Source organism: Phalacrocorax aristotelis, chromosome 1, assembly GCF_949628215.1.
Source record: "Phalacrocorax aristotelis chromosome 1, bGulAri2.1, whole genome shotgun sequence".
NCBI lineage: Eukaryota > Metazoa > Chordata > Aves > Suliformes > Phalacrocoracidae > Phalacrocorax > Phalacrocorax aristotelis.
In genome coordinates this window covers 132,197,672-132,216,781 of record NC_134276.1, presented here as the reverse complement: position 1 = coordinate 132,216,781, position 19,110 = coordinate 132,197,672, and the positions used below count along the sequence as shown (strand labels likewise).

General features: G+C 47.6%; 2 protein-coding genes across 2 annotated transcripts in view; both read right to left on the bottom strand.

Annotated features, from left to right (window-relative positions):
* Positions 1-50: 50 nt before the first annotated feature.
* On the bottom strand, positions 51-6,873 carry LOC142063996 (cystatin-B-like). Its single transcript, XM_075108485.1, has 3 exons — positions 6,225-6,873; positions 1,614-1,715; positions 51-902 (listed from the first exon to the last, which is right to left on the bottom strand). The coding sequence occupies exons 1-3, from the start codon at positions 6,288-6,290 to the stop codon at positions 774-776; spliced, it is 297 nt and encodes a 98-aa protein (XP_074964586.1). The 5' UTR covers positions 6,291-6,873; the 3' UTR covers positions 51-773.
* Positions 6,874-9,636: 2,763 nt separating this feature from the next.
* CASR (calcium sensing receptor) overlaps positions 9,637-19,110 on the bottom strand; it is a 43,674-nt gene continuing 34,200 nt past the window's right edge. The window contains exons 4-6 of the mRNA XM_075107920.1: positions 18,780-19,010; positions 14,868-14,991; positions 9,637-11,978 (exon numbers count right to left, since the gene is read on the bottom strand). Coding sequence (XP_074964021.1) covers positions 10,528-11,978; positions 14,868-14,991; positions 18,780-19,010 — 1,806 coding nt within the window. The 3' untranslated portion in view covers positions 9,637-10,527. The remainder of the gene's footprint in view (positions 11,979-14,867; positions 14,992-18,779; positions 19,011-19,110) is intronic.

Genomic DNA, 19,110 nt, shown 5'->3' with positions numbered 1-19,110 from the left:
TATTGAAAACCAGTAAAGAGAACAGTGAAACACCAGTCAAACACGCCACCTCCACTCAAGAGAAATATTTATTGTTAACAATGCAGAAACGCTTGTCCGGCTGAAGTTCCTTTCCAGGACTTTTCCCTAGGACTGAGAAAATAAGCAAGTTGTTCTTTTCTCTTTTTTTTGTTTATTTTTTTTTGTTTGGTTTTGTTTTTTCTGTTGATTTTTTTTTAAACTCATACACCCTCTACTGGACGTTATAGCCTACTGCTGCAAAAGGATAAACATGGGAATGTTTCAAAAGACCATCACTCCCCTCTTTCTCTTGCTTTCAGAATCGCTTCAGCTCAAGTCTCTCCTCAGGTCGTTGCCAATAAAATACATAGTACAATTTAAATCTACAGATATACTCACAGCTGCAAAACAGCACAGCAAAGATTCAGGTTTTCCTCTTGGTCCTTCCTGCAAATACATGAGTGCCACTCTCCTTTCAGTTTCCAGGCCAGGGCAGTCCACAAACAGGACTCAGCCACAGTGTTCTGGTCAAGTTGCACTGAAGCCAGCGCAGCTACTTGGGTTTGCATTAGCGTAGGTGAAAGCAGAGCCACGTGACTCTAAAATTTAGATATTGCACAGGAAGGGAGTGGCATAAAAGCAACTGTTTTTTTCCAGCATTAAGGTTAACAAAAGACACTTCCTTTTCTCCGTTGTTGGCACAGGAATCAACATTTTGCAGCCTACAGAAAATGCACATAAGAAGCCTTTAGGAAATGCACAACATAAGCTTGCTAGAAATAAGCCAGTTCATCGTGCTTAGTCTTGCTGCTCTGGTAACTGTGGAGACTCAGCGGCTTATTCTCATGAGGAAGACTTCTGAACACCCGCAGGTGAATGAACTCATCATTGCCAACATGGACCTGCAAAGCATGAAAACCAGTGAGTTCCACAGAGTAACAGCAGCCTTCAGCAGGAGGGATGGTGTAGACTGGTGTGTTTGGAGGACGGAGAAGCAGAGAGGTGGTAAGAAAAACCATCACCTCAGGTGTGTGGTCTTGTTTTAAACCAGACCGTGAGTCCTGACTTTGTGGAAATACCACCTCGTCCTACCATGCTTGTTAATCCTCCCTGTGCCTGAGATAGGGAATAGACGGGTACGGAATCGGAGTTGCATAGAAGCGACTACACGCAAAACGCTCTAATCTTATCTGGCACAAGCAGCACTTCCGTGCTTTGATCACAGTTGCTTGGTTTTGTGTGTGGCATCGCTACAGGCAGAGTCAGTGCAGGTTTGATGCTGCACTGCATCATTACGCAGCTGGACTTCACCTAATGCAATGTTAGTGCTCAGCATCACAGATGTGTGGTTATCCCCAAAACCAAGTTTCACAAAATAACTGAAAAGTAGAAGTAATGAAAATGGGGAAGTACCCTTATCTCCATTTAAGACAGTCACAGAGATGAGCTGGGAGGTGGGGGTGGATTTTTTTTTTAAATGCCCAGGTTTTTTTTTTCTTAGGTTGTAATCATAAGCATCCCTCTGTGGGTAAGTAAAGAAAAAAAACACCCTTCCAAATATTATATATTAATTAAAAAGAAAAAAAAAAATCCCATTGCCCAGTGTCCTCTACCTTGATGAAGTAGTTTGTTCCAGCAACCACCTGAGTTTTAAACTCCACTGCAGTGAAGACATCAAATGTTTTCCCTTCTTTTTCTTCTAGCTGAGGTTTCACCTTAAGCAAACAATAGGTTATTTAAGACTGATGCAAGATTCAAGTACTTAGGACTTCAGGCCCACACTATGAGCGTGCCTCTGTACCTGCCAGGTCACTGCTGCTCAATTCCCAGACACAGAGTTCCTGCTTTTCCAAGTTTTTAAAAGATTAAAATGAATAATGTTTTGTGTTAAAGCAAGACCAGAAATCTAGACAGGCAGCAAAGCCAAGTCAGAGGTGTGATTCAGTTGTCACAGACTGACACCAAGTCTGGAGCCTCCAACAGAGAACTGCGTGGGTTCTAGAATAAATCTAGAAGATTTATTCTGACAAATGATTTGCCCTGTTGATGTCTCAGCTTCCCTTCCTGTCCTGTGTATCTAAGACAGAACTAAAAAGCCCTTTGAGATATCATCCCAGTTTCCAGCGTGCAAAACCAGTGCTCAAGGAGTCAGAATAACTTGCCCAATACCCCGTGGGGAGGCATGAGCTCAGATGAGTTGCAGCTCTTCTTTCCCATGCTTTGGCTCTCTAGAACGTCATGGCTATACGGTAAAAAGCAGGCTTTGTTCACAAGAGTAATATGAATTAGCCTTGGGAGTCCTTGCTGCAAGCGCAGCTCTACCCAGGCCTTACCTCCTGCTGGCCTTACCCTGTCCTGTCCCGTGCTCCTTTAGCATTCCTAGGCACTGTACAAGGTGGTTCTTAGGTCTCAAAATCACCCCCGCTCAGCTCATTATGTCACCCTCCCTCCACTCCCAGTGCAACAGTACCAGCAATGAGTAGATTTTCTCTTCCCAGCTATATGGTGTACTTCCCCTTCTTCCTAAATTCAAGGGGAATAAATATATTTGCTCTCCTGCCTGAGTTCCACCTGCTTCCTTGGGGGGAAAACAAGTGCCAGTTTGCCCTTGCTCAGGTGTTCTAGAGTGAAGCAGGAACAGAAACAATTCCTGCAACAGGGCATGTTCTCCCACCTGTCCAGCACTGAGAAGGTACAGGACCAAACTCTGGCGCCTTTCCAAGACAGCTCATCAGTGACCGTCTTGTCCCTGGGAGCCCTGACCATACTGCACATCATCTTTCAGAGGCAACACCTCTACAATTCCTCGGGCTATGAACAGTACGTCTGAAGATAATGATGTTTGGATGCTTTTCTACGCGTATTTTCTCCCATATGGAAATCAAAGCGCAGCCAACAACTTTGCATTCCAGGATGCAAGGAAGGGCACAGCCCCAGAAAGCACAGTGATTCAGTCCTCCCTCCTCCCCTTCCCCCGAGTCAAGAGGATGGAGCAAGTGGTGTCAGTTTTCATCACTAGAGCTACTATTACAGATTTTAAGAAGCAGGGGAGAGGGTGGACACAAGCATCCCACTGACCCCATCCTGTCACGTGCTCCTTTAGCAAACCTGTGCCAGGTTGGTTTCTTAGGTCTCAAAATCACCCCGGCTCAGCATATTTTGTATTACTAGCAGAAAGCTGAACACTCAGCTCTGTGACTGCTGACAGCTCAGGTTCGCATGCAGCTACAAGCTTGTCAGGGTGTTATCACGGCAGTGACTCACCAGAGCATGTGGCAACTGGGTATCCTGATTCAGTATGGGGAGGGAGACCCCAGAGAGAGAAATACTCTCTGAACGACCTGCTATCAGCCCACCCTGCTAGTTCATGATCGTGGTCTAGTTCTGGGGGTCCTGGTGGGTGGTGCACTAAACAAAAGCCAGCACCGTGCCCTGGTGGTAACGAAGGTAACAGCATCCTGGGCTGCATCAGCAGGAGCCTGGCCAGAAGACAGAGGCAAGCGATTATGGCCCTTTACTTGGCACTTGTTAGAGCACCGTAGGAACATTGTGTCCAGTTTTGGGCCCCCAGTACCAGAAAGATGTCAGTAAACTGTTGGGAGCTCAGCAGAGGGCCACCATGAGGTCAGATGGCTGGAGCACTTGTGCTGTGAGGAGAGGAGAGGAAGAAAATGAACTTGCTCAGCTGGCAGAAGAGAAGATTTTGAGGAAAGCTTTCCGGTACTTACAAGAAGCCAGGCCCTTTACTGAGGGGCGGAAGAATGAGACCCAATGGTCATGAACTGAAATTGGCAGTTCAGACTGGATATCAGGAAAAACATTTCCCCTGACGACACTCCCGCAGTACAGCGGGCTGCCCAGAGAAATTGTGGTGTTTCCATCCTCAGCGGTTTTCAAGACCTGACTGGACGAAGCCCCGAGCAGCGAGGGGCTGCTGACCCCGTGCTCACAGGAGGTGCAGTCTCTTCACACCAAAACAACCTGTGATTCAATCACAGGGTTGAAAATTGTCATGCTCTTTACTGTTCTGCATGGCCTGTTTGCTTACTCCCAGAGCAGTTACTAAAAAACAGATGGTTCAAAATCACCCTGACTAACCTCTGCACAGTTGCCCGTGAGGAGCCAAGGGTTGAACAGGCCTATATGGAAATCCTTGCCATGGAGAGGCAGTTCCTCTGGGACTCTTAAGCCAGGTACACTGTCGGAGTGAAGCTGTCCCGTTCTGTCTCACACTGTACCTGCTCTCTGCGAGCAGCAGTACTTGCTAGGGCCCACGAATCTAAGCGATGTTTGGCCATCGACGGGATTCTTGCGAAACAATACAATGGAGGCAAGAACTGGAAAAGCAGGAACAGGAAATGCATTTATGGCAAGCAAACTGGCAGGCTCTAACAAATCTCCACAAAAATTTGACTTTCAGCAAACTAATTTCAGAAGTCTACCTTGATTTAAGAAAACTAATGTTTCCTTCACAATCTGTAGCCCAGATATGGACATGACTGTGTGAGCAAATTTCAGTTTGGGGTTTTACCATGCATATTTCATTAAATAAAGTAATTTAAGCTGGCAGTCAGAAGAAGCTGGACAAATTTTGAAATACTTAGGTGATTTAAATGAAAATGCCAGATTTTTGGTTAATTCCATTCCTGTCTGAATCCAAATGGGTTTTAGTTTTATTCTTCATCTTATATTTGGACTACCAAACCACTGCAGCCTGCCACAGAATGGAAATTCAGGATTTTAAACAAATCCAGTTTTCAGTTCATGTGCAACATTAATGGCATACTCATCTTTAACGCGACATATAAGCCTTTTTAGGTCAAAACAATAATTGTGACTCCCTCAGCAAATCTCAATAGCGTACTCATTACTGCAGACTCAGGTTAGTGCTCAGGAGATGCACTTTTTTTTTTTAAATGCAAAATCATCAGATTCTACAAGCTAAACTTTAATTTCAATGACTGTTGTGCCTTTGGGTGCCCTGTGTGCGTTTAGAAACTGCTGCAGCCTGGGGCACAAATCCGGATAATGACAAAGAGCATAAGAAGCTGGAGCTTGTCCCTCCTCTTTCTTCACTGGTTTGACACACCCTAGCTGATAAAGCCAGAAAGCAAGAGGAACTTGAGTCTCCATGACTGAAACAAGACCGCATGCTTTGAAAGGACTTAGTTGTACACGGGTATTTTTACAACAAAAGCATATGCTCCATTAACATGGGAAGTAATTTCAGAATCACAGAATGGTAGGGGTTGGAAGGGACCCCTGGAGATCATCTTGTCCAACCCCTCTGCTTGAGCAGGCACACCTAGAGCAGGGGGCACAGGAACATATCCAGGCAGGTTTTGAATATTTCCACATAAGCAGACACCACAACCTCCCCAGGCAGCCCGTTCCACTGCTCTGTCACCCTCACAGTAAAGAAATTTTTCCTCATGTTAAGGCGGAACTTCCTGTGTTCCAACTTGTGCCCATTGCCCCTTCTCTTGTCACTCGGCACAATATAAATTACTTGAAGTAGCATCAGGATTTCGAGCTGGCAGTGGTTAGAGTTGCAGAAGCAGCAGAGAAGTTTTCTTACTTATTCCTTCAACAAACAGAAACAGAAGCAGCTACGAGATTCAGACTTTGTAAGAACCTCTTGAGACTTTGCAAGAACCTCTTGAGCTCCTTCCACAGGCTCAAGAAAACTGACCTTTTAGAGCAGGGATGGTAGGTAGCACACCACACACAGAGCTGTGGCTCTCCCTGAGTACTCGACGTTGTGTTCCTCTCTAAATCCCTCTAAAACGCCCTCTTAAAACACCGAACCTGCTCTGCCTGTAAGTCAATAAAACGTCACAAGGCCAAGAAGACACAGGGAGGGCTGCAGAGGGCCAGCGACCGCTCACTACGCCCCCAGAGTTTGTCAGCCCTCCTGCTTTTAGACTGAGGGCAGAGGAAAGGGCGTCTCGGCGCTCAGCTGTGCGGAACAACGGCGAAACGCTTCCGGGCCCCCAGCCCCGAGCCTGCGGGTCCCCGCACAGGCCGGCCCACAGGGAGGGCCGGGGGCCGCCAGCACCACCAGCAGGCCCAGAGCACCGCCGGGCCCAGCGGGAGAAGCGTCGGGTACCGGGAAGACCCGCCGGACCGCCCCGCCCCGGGCGCGGTAGCGCCCGCCGCCAGGCCCCTCCCGGGCTCAGGGAGTCCCTCCCGGGGCTCGCCCCGGCGCAGCGCGGCGCCCTCACCTCGTCCGCGATCTTCTGCGTCTCCTCGGTGGCGGGGCGGGCCTCCGAGGTACCCCCGCACAACATGGTGGCACCCGTTGCTCTCCGTTCTACTCCGTTGCCCTGCCCTCCCCTCCCCACCGCTCCCGTCCCCTCCCGTCCCCTCCCCTCACGCAGGGCCGGGCCTGCCGGCGGGGCGGGGCGGGGGCGGTGCTGGGCCCGGGCCCGGGCCCAGCCCAGGGCCTCAAATCTGCGTTTGGGTTTTACGAGCTGCGAGGCGGGGGTGCTCAGCTCCCGGCGCAGAGGCAGCAACCGGCCCAGGGACGGGTCTCGGACGGGGAAATTTTAGTACAGGACAGTGGGACCAGCTGTCTCCGGGCGTGGCAGAAACCTGCCTGTCCCGTAGTCTGCTCGCCGCCTAAAAAGCTAAAAGCAAGGGTTGCAATAAAAGCTGCCTGCAGGATGACCCACAGAAGATCTGCAGCCTGTCCTCGGCAGGTGCCGCCTCTGTGAGAGGCCTGCATGAGGACAGGGCTGTCCTGAGTGGCAGCTTTTTTCTTTTCCAGAGCGTCATGTTTTCCAGCAGCCATCACATACACGACATGTTCACTTGAGCAGTGTGGAAGGTTTCCGTCCCCATCACCATTCCCATCACTCGGTCACTGTGTTCATTGTTCCCTCCCCCAGGCTGATTTTGTTCTTCCTCAGCCAGCAAACCAAAGGCTGTGGTGAATCATCCAGCCTTTGAGAAAAGCCCCTGGTGAGGCTCAAGTTTGAATGTTCAGGTCTTTAGCTAAATTTCCCCCCCAGTTTAAACATCCAGATTCCTTGGAAAAACAACAACAAAAACCCACCTTCGTCCCCGTGCTTTCCAGCATCCCTTGGTAAATTTGGTAAATATAATCCTAAATTTAACAGCACTTGGTATTGCATACTGAATAGACTTCCTCCACTGGTAGGGAGGATGTGGTGAGAAGCATGAAACAGAATGGGGAAGAAGGATTTCTTTCCCCTGGTATCATCTCTGTCCTCTGTGGGGAGCAAATAAATGCAAATAAATGCTCTGCTGGGTTTGTGAGCAGAGCGGGGGTGAAGGATCAGGCTCGTCACTGGTACAGTTCCCTGCCCATCAGCCAAGTTTGCCAAGGGAAATCCCACCACACAGTTCATATGCTCTTTGCTTCTGTCCCCACTGCTGTTGCTTCTCCACCAGATGGTTCAGGAAACATCCCATTGGCAAAAAGTGTCCAGTAGGTTTTTGAGGGGTGTGGGGCAGCCATTCATGTGGGCAGCCTCTGGTGGGACATGCTGGTGCGGATTCTCAGGCTTGAGCTTTCAACAGAAGGATGTTACCCAACTTCCCTTCATCAGTATCGTCTTGTGTGACACACAGACAGGCTTTCGGACAGGTGCCTGAGCAAACTGTCTCTTCTCCTGGACTTGGCAGGATGAGAATATATACCCTCCTCTGTGCATGGGATAAAAGGTTTGGTTGCAAATCACCTTCATAAAAGGGGTCCTTTTTTGCTGAACTTCCTTGTTTCTAGTGTGCGTGTGTCACTAGAATAGGCTGCAACAGCAGCTCTCACACAGCGTGTGGAGCTCGAGGCTTAGAGCTCAGGGTATGTGTGCAGTGAGGGTGGATGGGGGTTCCCCAGCAAGTCGAGCACTGTTGGTCTGTTGCTACAAAATTGTGGCAGCTGTTGGAGCCTCATTGTGTGCCAGGGTACAAATTCCTTTCAAGCAGATGTAAAGAACGAAAAACACCTAAAGAATGAAAACCACCCAAAGAATGAAAAACACCCAAATGTCAACATTATGTACTGTGTGCATAGCCAGTGAACATTGTTCTCCAAACAAGGCAGCCAGTGGTGACTTTCTGTTTCTCATGTTGCCTGTATTTGTGCAGTGCCTTTGGTTTGTATCCTGTGTCATTTTAATGTCATTCATTAAGCACTTCTATGCTTTCAATGCTGTCAGCTTCTATTCAGGGACTACTGTACTGGTTTTGGCCCGTAGGAATGACTTACTAGCACTAAAATTATTTGGCTACTGAAATTTTTAGAAGTGCGGGCCATACCGAAGTACTTTTTTAAAGTCTCTTCTGCCACCTAGTGCCCATCTCCGTTTGTGCATTTAGACTCAGGAGACCACGGGTCTCAATTTTGTACCCTAAATTAAGCCTAGACGCCACCGTCAGCAGGCTGGGGAAGGCACTTATTTTTTCGGAAGCCGTGAGCGGGGGTGCAATGTGGTTTCCAAAACTATGGCCACAGGGATTTGTGTTTTCAAACTTTTTTTCCCTTTTAACCAGCTGTGCAATAGCTTTAATCTAATATTGTGATTTGGAGGCCTTATGGTTAAAGTTGGATTGGTTCTTATATGGTGTAATTAAAATTTGAGCCCACTCTGAGGTGAATGTAACAGATCAACAAAAGGGTTAAAATAAATTGTCTTAGTAGCATGCTCCTTGGTGTCTGGACTTCCACTGTGCTCTTCTAAGCCAAAACTCCTCTTCCTTGTCAGCAACAAGTGGAGGTGGCAAAACAAAGTTTTTATGCAGTAATGTCACCTGTAAATTTTATTTGCCTGCCCTGGCAAAAGAACAAACAAGCAAAAACAGTAAAAAGAGAATTGTGCTATTTTCCCCAGTGCATTCACATGGCCCTTTCGTCTCTGCTCGCACTAAGCTGCAGGCCTGTCTGCCTTTCCACAGTGGCCTAGACTACCTTCTTATCCGATGAGGGAGGGTACCAACGTCTTCACGTCAGACACTTGTTCCTGCACACGGGATCTGGGAAGAGGGAAATAAGTTCTGCAACCTAACCCTACCCCCTCCTGTCTGGCTGTCGAGGGGTGCTTTTTCTCTTATCAGGCTGCAATAAATGTCTCTTCTGACAACTCTCTTACTTCCAACCTTGCCAGCGTGAATAGAGAAGAACCAGGCGTACCTTGCAAAACCAGGAGCACTTATGTCTGCTTCTGGGGGAGTGGGACAAGTGTCAAGAGTAATGAAGTTGTGCTATGCTCTTTGCCGAAGTCCTTACTGTTTCTCTTAAGGTGCACTGTGCCCTTCCTGTGTTAGGTGCTGTCTCTTCAAGATGGGCCTGGAGGGAGATAACCTAGTAGGTGGCCTGTAGGAGCCAAAACATAGCTAATTTATCCCTTTGTCTGGGTGCATGTCTCAGAGCCCAGACCTGTGTGTTTTCCTCATCCAGTCAGCTACCAGCACACACACTTCCGATATTCACCCACTCCTGCAATCATATTAACACATTTAGGGGCTATTTCTCCATCCCTAACTCCTCCATTTCACCTTGTTTCACTTGCTTTGTATCAGGCCCACCACTATTGTCACGACTAGCGCAATGCTCTGTGTAGGTGTGAGGCAGATTAATATGGCAAAGCACAACACTGACTATGGTGTGAAAGGGTTAGCCATGTATGCCATGTGGGATATTACAGCAGCAACACTTCGTTAAGCATACAACTACTAGCGACATAATCAATCATGGATACATCTCTTTGTGCTCTCGCAACGTTCTCCGGGGGGATTTACAAGCTGTTCTGCCCCTCCACCAAAGCAGGCAGGCTGGAGGTAAAGCTACCTCAGCTGGAAGAAACCAGTAGGAACCTAGTAGCTTGGTCTAGTGCAATGGAGTCTATGAAGAGTATTGTCCAGTATTTCCTGCTGGGCAGAAAGGAGAGATTGGGACATTACTAAATATAAATAGCAGGGCGCTCTGTCTCATTAAATACTTTACATGTTCACACCCTTGGCTGTACATAGCATGCAGGATGTTGGGGGCTTTTTTATTTTCCCCACAACCATGCTTTACCCAAGTGAAACCGTGTACCTTGCTTTGGTAGAGCTGAGAGTCCTGATGCACATGGTTACAAATCACATATACTGGATAAAGGGGGAGTATTATACATAGTGGGAAAGAGGAATATTATACATAGATGTAAAAGCAGAGTATAGTGGAATTGCCTAGTGCCTCCCACAGTCAGCTGAGTTGCAGTCTGGCAGGAAAAGCTTACGGAGGCAAGGCAGCATGCAGACTTCTGCTTAAGCCCCACCAGAGGCAATCTTCACTTGTCCTTCTGAGATGTCCTGGTTTTGATAAAGCAAACACAAATTCAGTCCAAGGCTCCCCAGACACAGTCCTTCCTCTGGAGGCACATCTGTTACCCTGCTGGCGCTAAGAGTAAGGTGTGGTGGGACTGTGTCACAGGAGTGCATCTTTGTTGTCTTTCCCATTCAGAAGCAAGAGGTAAGCAAGTTCCTCTTGGGGGCTGGTGTGCTTTTCACGATCTTCTTTTGTTAGGAATGTACTGTGTTCTCTGTGACAGAGCCACCTCCAGTGCCTATAAAATTTCGGGAGTTAGCTGATGGCAGGGAAGGCTCTGCCTCAGGGCTTGGTACCTCTTCTTTGGTGTCTCCCACCACCGACTCTTGTGAGCTGGTCTCTGGGCTGGAAGCTGCCTGAAAGCCAGGCTCAGCACTGAGGGACTCGCTGTTCTGCAGGGGAAGCAGGGCCCGGTGCCGCATCAGGCTGTCATCACTGTTCTGGGCCTCCAGGGAGTTCCTGCGCTTGGCATTCCTGTTAGCCATGGCGTTCTTCTGAGGCTCCTCAAAGCTCAGCGACAGGGTGACTGTGCCGCTCCCAAAGCTGACTTTTTGCTTGCACCCACGCTGCTGCTGGCGCTGCCGCTCGGCAGAGGCAGGTAGGGGAAAAGGGTCTTCATGGTTGCTCTTGCTGCTGATGGAGGAGGAAGGCGTGGAGCCGGTGGAGCCCCCCAGGCTGTTGGAGCGCTTGCGCGACACATTGCTCCGTCTCAGCGTGGCCCTGGCAGCCACCTTGAAAGCATGGGCAGCTGTACTACAGCGCACCTCCTCGATTGTGTTGCGGGAGGGCTTGAAGAGGATGATGTAGACTTTGTTGAAGAAGATGCAGGCCAGGAGCCCAAAGCTCGCAGCCAGTATTGCAATCACCTCCACGGCAGAGACAAACTTGCCATATGTGCTAGCGTAAGCGGGGATGAAGGAGATCCAGACGATGAAGAAGATCAGCATGCTGAAGGTGATGAACTTGGCCTCGTTAAAGTTCTCAGGTAGCTTTCGAGACTTGAAGGCAAAGAAGAAGCAGATGGCTGCCAGGAGGCAGGTGTAGCCAATGAGGAAGCCGAGGGCCATCAGGGAGCCTTCGTGGCAGGTGATGAAAATAATCTCATCCTCCAGTTCATGGTTTCGGTAACTGGATGGAGGGGCTGTGTAGAGCCAAATCACACAGATGACAATCTGCACAAATGTGCACAAGAAGACCAAGAGGAACTGGAGGTTGAGGCCCCACCACTTTCGGTGGAGACTCGTGGGGATCTTTGCCTCAAAGACGAGCAGGACACGGTTCGTTTTCACCAGGATGCAAGAGATGCATAGGACAAAGCTGATGCCAAAAGCTGGCTGCCGCAGACGGCAAGTCCAGTTCTGAGGCTCACCAATGAAGAACAATGAGCTGGAGAAGCAGCAAAGCAAGGAGAAGAGGAGGAGGTAGGACAGTTCCCGGTTTGTGGCCTTGACGATGGGTGTGTTGCGAAATTTGGTGAAAACTCCCAGGACAAAAGAAGTCAGGAAAATTCCCAGCACAGCAAAGAGAGTGAGAGCAATCCCAAAGGGTTCTGTCCAGGACAGAAACTCGATCTGCTTGGGAATGCACGATGTGTGGTTCTCATTGGACCAGTAATCCTCAGGGCACTTGTCACAGGCACTTGCATCTGAAAAAGAAGTGACAGGGGGAGGGAGAGGCTGAAATGTGGAATGACATACATGGCAGCTACGCAACAGCCTTCACCTTAAATACATGGGGTATTCCCTTCAGGTGCCTGCAGATTACCAGAATCATATGTTGGTGTCTAAGAGTGTTTTACACTAAAACAACCAACCTCCCACGGGATATATAGCAAAACACAAAGCGTGCTTATTTCCAGCTTAAAAATACTCCTGCCCCTGCACTCATGTTTTTGGAATCCATTTCCTGGCAAAACTTTGCAAACTTTGAATGCTGTCAGCTGTTATGTAGGCTCTGTCCCTCTCTCTTTCTTGTTCCTTCATTTTTATCATCTACTGTCTGTCTTCGTACCTCTCACTTTTATCGTAATTTGAAACATCCTGTCTGTCTCTGTAACACAGACAATTAGAAACATGCTAGCCTCCTTAAGTGCTTAGAAAGCCTATTTCATATTCCACAGAGGTGAGTCTTAGAAGTGTTTAAATTGCTCTTCCCTGAAGGCAGGCAATGTCCTTGACTCCCAGCACACTCTCATTTCATGTTGGAACATCAGGGGAAGATGTGTCTTAAGGATATCCCTTTCCCCACACCCAGCCAAGCATCCCACTGATACCTGCAAAGGGAAAATTGATGCCTCCATCTCTTCCCTCTACATAAAACTAGTTGTACCTATTGGAATGGCAACATATGTCTCCAATAGCTGCCATGATCAAAAGGCAAGGACCTGCTGCTTCTGCTCTTCTTCAACCCAAATGGGTCTTGTGTTTCAGTGGGGAGGGTCATGATTCCCTTGATGGCAGTGGAAGGGGGTTGAGAGCAGTGAGTTGCCAGTCATAAACTACCTCAGCTTTTGGAATCCCAGTGGGATAGCAATGGGCTGCAGTGAGTTCTGGGAACAAACACTCAGAAAACCCCTTTAGCAGCAACCTCCCTCTGAGCTTTGCACCTGAGCAGGGGCAGAGTCTCAGATCATAGCTCCCAGAGCACAGGCTGATGCCAAAGAGAAAGGCAGGAATGTCCAGCTAACAAGGGCAGAGGATTTCAAGCTCTCTCATTCTGCGGGAGTGGTTAGAGGGAGTGTCTGTTCCTTCCTGATATGGGAGGGAGGGAGGGAGGAGCCTGATATGATAACTGCTCTCCTAATGACTGGTTGCCTCACCTAAGCTGTTCATGTGAAAAACTTGCACTAGATGCAAAAGCTTGGTCAGAAGCTCCCATCACCACATGTCATGTCATTGACATCCATTCAGCTTCTGCCTTTTACCTGGAAGCCTATTGCAAACTGCAGGCAAGGCAGAATGAACTTCACGTAGCAGGGAATTCAACCACCCTTACAAGAGACGGAGTAGCTATTTAGGACTGCATCCTAACGAAGTGCCTTCACGGTTATCTTGAGCTGACTTAGAGAATGTGTTGCCACTGAAGGGAGTAAACCAGATCTCCCTCCTTCCCCAAGGCTGATTATTCCTGCCCCCTCCTTTGTGTTAGCACTATAGGTCATGCAGGTTCTCATTGTAGCTGGACACTCAACCTTGCAAGAGCCTGATCCAACTCGCTTCCTGGTTGCACGGGTACAGGCACTGCTCCCAGACACAGGGTGGGAGCAAACAGCTGGGAGAGGACATGACAGATTGTCTCCTTTAGTAGCATTGCTGTCTCAGCTGGGTAAGACTGGTTGTAAAACCGCGCTCTGCACCTATAAAACTGGCAAGCACAGTAAATAAAGACCATTACTGTCAGCTAGAATTGCAGCAGGAAACTAAACTGTGGAGTAAGAAGGCAGTTGCTCCCTCAGCCCCACAAATTTCACCAGCACACCAGTGCCAGCTCCCAAAATCCTGTGAAAAAACACCAAAAGACCCATATGACCAGAATGGCTTCTGTTTAATTCAACAGCGCTGCTCCCAAGCATCCTGTAGTACTATATGTTCATGCTAAAAATATCATCATTCCTGTCTGATAGGATGCAAATTAGAATCTCCCAAAGGAGTACACTTGTTCAGTCTTGCAAGCAGCTTACTGATGTTTTCATCTCAGGCAAGGTCTGCAGCATGCGCTGGGACCAGTGCTGCCAGAGGGGGTGTGAGGAGATCCTGTGCGCTCTGCAGTGTTCTGGATACTGCTGTTCTGAAAGTGTTTACTTGCCTTCATTATCCTGGGGATGCCCAACACTGAGGAAGCACTAACGGTGTTGGAAATCCAGAATTTTTCAACCAACTCTAAAACTGAGGTTATCTTTCCCCTCCACTGCAGAACCTGGGCCGCTTTATCCAAGCTCCCACTGAAACCAACAAAAAAGATGTCAGTGGGTGTTTGACAGGACCCAGAGATTCTGGTCTCTTGCAGTGCCAGTCATCAACAGAAGCTGTGGTTGGTGACCCCATAAAGGGAAATATTCCTCTCTGCTTGTGAAGTCAGGGATGGAATGGACTTTATTTCTTTGTAAAGCATGAAGTAAACCCTGACAACAGGAGGAAAAGCAGACAGGTAACTACAGAATTTAGGATTAGGGAAGGGAGTGTCTTCTTCCTCCAGGCTTTTAGAGGAACAAAAGCTATTGCTACAGTGCAAGGGAGTTTGCATGTGGCTGCCTGAGAGGCTTCTTATATGCAAGTCCTTTTTCAAGCTCTCTGGCTTAATTTTCCTAACTCAGAGCAGAAGGGACAAGCAGACTTAGCGGAAGTCAAGACCTGAGAACCACAGTACTCAACTTCTGTAAGCTTTTCAGAAGTCCCTCCGGACTTTCTGTGAAGCCTCATGGCAGAGCAGCCTCCAGCTCAGCACTGCAGGGAAGTGACTTCAGCATGGCTGCAGATGGTGCCCAGAGGGCTTGCATGGTCCTCTGCAAACCCCAAAGCAGCTCTGTGGGTATTACCTGTTTCATCACTGTACTCTCCGTCGGGGCAGTCCACGCACTCGAAGCAACAGGTGGGCTCTCCCTCAATAATGCCCTTCCTGGTGCCCGGGAGGCAGTCCCTGCTGCAGTTGGAGAAAGGCACCTGCAAGAAAAGAGCCCAAGGAGGGTTCATGGTGACAGCGCCCCATGTACAGCCCTCCTACAGCAGGACCTTGGGCTTAGTCCCCAAGGGTTTTGTTCCTTGATTAGCATGCTGGTTGGAGAGCCTCAGAGGCTCACTTATTCTTTCCACAGAACAGACACATCTTGTACAATCATTCTTTCCAACCTACTACAGTGATATTTGTTTGAAGGATCACTTCAGGGGATGGTAGAGAGGATCAGCAGATCTCTGCAATCTTTACTGTGTGTCGGCACTGTGAACTTGTATGTGACCCATGATACATGTACCAGAAAAGAATCATTAGATGGTTGAAAGAAAAGACAATCAATCTCCACTGGCAGGAATTTGAGTCAGTCTTGGAGATGATGGGCTATGACTGCTGATCCTCAATCCCATATGTTGCATATTGACTGCTAATGATTTATGGGAATTATAAGAGTTCCTTGAAGCCCACTTCCTCCTGTCCTTCTGAAGAGCCTCTCCAACCCAGAAACATAAAAAGTAAATTAACTAAACAAGAGGAGTGTTCATATGAAGGAGAGGAAGGTCCTCTTTTTAGAACACTGAGCATCTGAAGATGCAAATCAGCAGCTATATGAAGATCCAAAAAAGGACACCTCCACATGAAGTACACCTTAGGTCCTCCATGTCTAAATCCATGGAAGGGACCTGTAAAGCCCACAGATCATTCCTGATGTTCCTGAACTTCCATCAGAAAAGTTACTTAGGCTTCCAGACTTCTGCTGCTGCAAATGACAAGCTATGGCACCTGCTGGCTGTGCATTTATGCTGGATGTGAGCCCACCTGGGCATGGTCATATACCAGCAGCAAGTGGTTGCACAAGCATGCTCACCACATGCTTAATGCACACTGATAACAGGGCGTTCAGCACAATAAGTGGTATATGGGCCATTTTTACACAGAAGCACAGCCTCAGGTCGAGCTCACCTTTTCCCAGCTAAATTAAGGACAGAGAGCTGACACAGAACATGGCTTTCTCAGCTCAGAGGAGTTAAGCCTACGCTTTCCACTGCCACCAAAGTGCCGTGATCTGTACATACCTAAGGGCTGCTCTAATTGGAAGCCTCCATTCACCTTTTTGGAGGTTTGCTGCTATGTGGAAAGGAATGAACCTCCATCCCCTTCTTCCCCGTCCCTCACTGTAGGATCTAAATCCTGTCTGAACCCTTCCCTGTTGCCTAGTCTGAGTGCTGCTGATCTCCAGGAAACTCCTGTGTGAGGAGCTGTGTTAGGCAGCGAGTCCGGGGTGTGGTTTGGCAATTGCCTGTGCGCAGGCATTGATCTCAGTCACGGACTATGCAAGCCCTCTGTAGTGGCAACTCCTGTGTGGAGATGCCCATTTTGTAATTCTGGGATTCACCTGCAGCTCAGAGCAGTTGCGGTTGCCTACCACTCTGAAGGATAGCTGCAGCACAGTTTGGGAACCCTGTTTCTAAGCTGTTAATCAGGACTGTATAATTCATTGGACAGACACATATCCAGGGCAAATCCCTGCAGCTCCCCACTTGAGGCGCTCTTTGCTGTTAATACCTATTGCTGTTCATAACAGCGTGCTGTTAATACCTATTTCTTGGGACAGTCTTTCCGCAGGTTGTGCACCCACTGAGAGGACTTCATCAGTCTAGACCAACTCTCCCTAGGCTGTCCCTGAGGATTTTGAACAGGGCTGAATCAAGGGCTCAGCTGAAGTCATGCACTGCTTCCCCATTATCTACTAAACTGATTGAGCTTCCAAGGAAGAAAATTAAACTGGTTTGGCATTATTTCACCTTGACAAATCCACATTGTCTTTTCTTATCAGTTTATTATCCTCTAAGTGTTTATAAACTGTTTAATATTTTTTTATCAAGTCTTTTAGGTTACTGAAGCTCAGCTCAATTGTGTGTAATTCCCTTGGCTCTCCTATATCTGCTTTTAAAAACAGGTATTATGATTACCCTCCTCTAGCCCTTTGAGACATCACCAATCCTCCACATTTCTCAAAGATGAATTGCTAGTACTTTTGAGATTGCTTTGGCTGCCTTCTTAAGTATTCTGTGGGGAATTTCATCAAGTTCTGCCAAAATGAATCTATCTGTCTTACCTACTCTTTAACTTGTTCTTTTGCAAGTCTGGCCAATGCTGAAGTTCCTGTGTTAAAATTAATTAAATTTAATCTTTTTTGAGGGTGACAGGGTGATAGAAGACTTCAATGAGTGAAGTACTGGCTACTCTTTTTGAGCAGCGCCTTTTATCTGGAAGAAATTCAAACTCTATAAACTGGAAAAAAAGCTGCAAAAGACAGACGTTACACACCCCTCCACTGGCACACAATTTACATGCCCTGGCATGACACTTTGCAACATCCAGTTACATTTTTAACAGTTTAGGACAGAGAATGAAGATAAATATTGCACTGTTGGAGGATTTTAGACCAAGAGAACATAATTACTCAGTTTAAGATAAAATAAAAACCCTGCCTGTTGGAAGAGGTGTCAGTGGTGTTTGGAATGAACAGAAGAAGGTGTTAGAATACCAGGGGTTTTTAATTCGCCTTGTAGTTGGGCTCAGAGTTTCCAGCTGGGCTTAGAAAAGCCTGAGCTCAGTATTTCTGCTGCAGCATGCTCTGCCTGGCCCATGCCTCCTTCAGAGAGCTCTGGATCTAAACCATAAGCGAAACTGGGGTATCTGGAGTAAAGATAAGGCTTAACTGATGGTATAAGTGTATTAGGCAAGTGTAGCTACTGCAGAAGCAGTTACCTGGTCTGTTGGCCAATGTGAATAATCACTTGGAAGTGAATTGTCTTGTTCATTAATCAGGTGCTCATTTAACATGTCTAAACATTGCAGCACAGCCTGCAGCAGCGACATTTCCAAGCTAACACTTCCTGTATCACCTCCCAGGCCACAAGCCAGACACCCGCTCAGTACCCCCTCTGGGAGCCAGGTTTTCTGTCTAGGCTGGAGGGGGATGCTGCCAGCTATGACAGCAGCTCACCTGGCTCTTGTCCAGAGATCCCTGTCCCGTGTTCCCATCATGTGGGGGAGACATAGCCCTGGCTGCTAGTGATGATACAGTTATGCAGAGAAGATCTAACATATGCAAGAAAATGGAGCAGGACTTAGGCCTGACTAAAGTCAATGGCTACATCACATACTTCTGAGACTGCACAAGAACCTTCTGGTAGATTAAAAAAAGGTAGCAGGCACTGGCATCTCCCACTATTTTAGCACCATGTCCAGGGTAACCTGGTAAGTGACAGGGGTTGTTCTGTTTGGTTTGCAAGGCAAGGGTGTGTGGAAGGCTCTGGGACTTGGAGCGTAAAACCAGCAGAAATAGCTGCGAATTTAACTAGGAGCAGAAGAGATCCTTCTTGATAGAGATACTGGGAGCAGAAGAGGTGGCTATTTTCAGCAGTGAAACTACTGAGCTCAGAAAGCTTGACTTAGTCAACAACCAGATTTGGGTAATGAATTTCTAATCCTGTGGAAACAGCATTGCAAAATTCCAAGCTATCTACTTGGGCCAGAAAAAAAGGCATTATTTAAACCATTAATACCCAGGCTTATCAAATGTATAGGAGGGGAGAAGCAGCTGCCTTGTTATTTCCAGAATTCTGTAGCATGGGTGTAAAAGACTACAGCAGACACCATGTATACATCTTTTAGTGAGACATGAAGCCATAATACAGGATTGTGCAGGGTTAGTTCAAATTTCAGCTTGCAGAAACTTGGGTAACATTACTGGGAGAATTTAAGCTCTTACCTCCTTAGAGAATCCACTCCACAGGATCTTGTTTTCATTGATAAAGAGTCTCTCCCCTTTCTTGGCATAAACATTGTAGTGTCCAACCTCCTCAAAGACAACTGAGCCATCCTCCGGAGAGAGATGCCAATTGATTATTGAGTAATTCCCTACCAGGTCCCCAAACTCATCAAAATCCACTTGCTCCCCCATGTTATTGGTGAAGTTTAAGTGGCGCAGATGCTTGAGAACCTAGAGAGAGAGAGAGAGAGACTGTGAATGTCTGCGTGTCGCAACCCTAATGGAGCACACATCTGTTACAGGGACAAAACTGGAAATAATCACTTTACTA

What these genes read in the sequence shown, in the direction of transcription:
- LOC142063996 (XM_075108485.1), bottom strand. Translation starts at nt 6,290, where the DNA reads ATGTTGTGCGGGGGTACCTCGGAGGCCCGCCCCGCCACCGAGGAGACG. An exon ending in CGCAGAAGATCGCGGACGAG is followed by an intron (nt 1,716 to 6,224) that starts GTGAGGGCGCCG and finishes TGTTTGCTTAAG; the next exon opens with GTGAAACCTCAGCTAGAAGA. An exon ending in GAACAAACTACTTCATCAAG is followed by an intron (nt 903 to 1,613) that starts GTAGAGGACACT and finishes CATGCTTTGCAG; the next exon opens with GTCCATGTTGGCAATGATGA.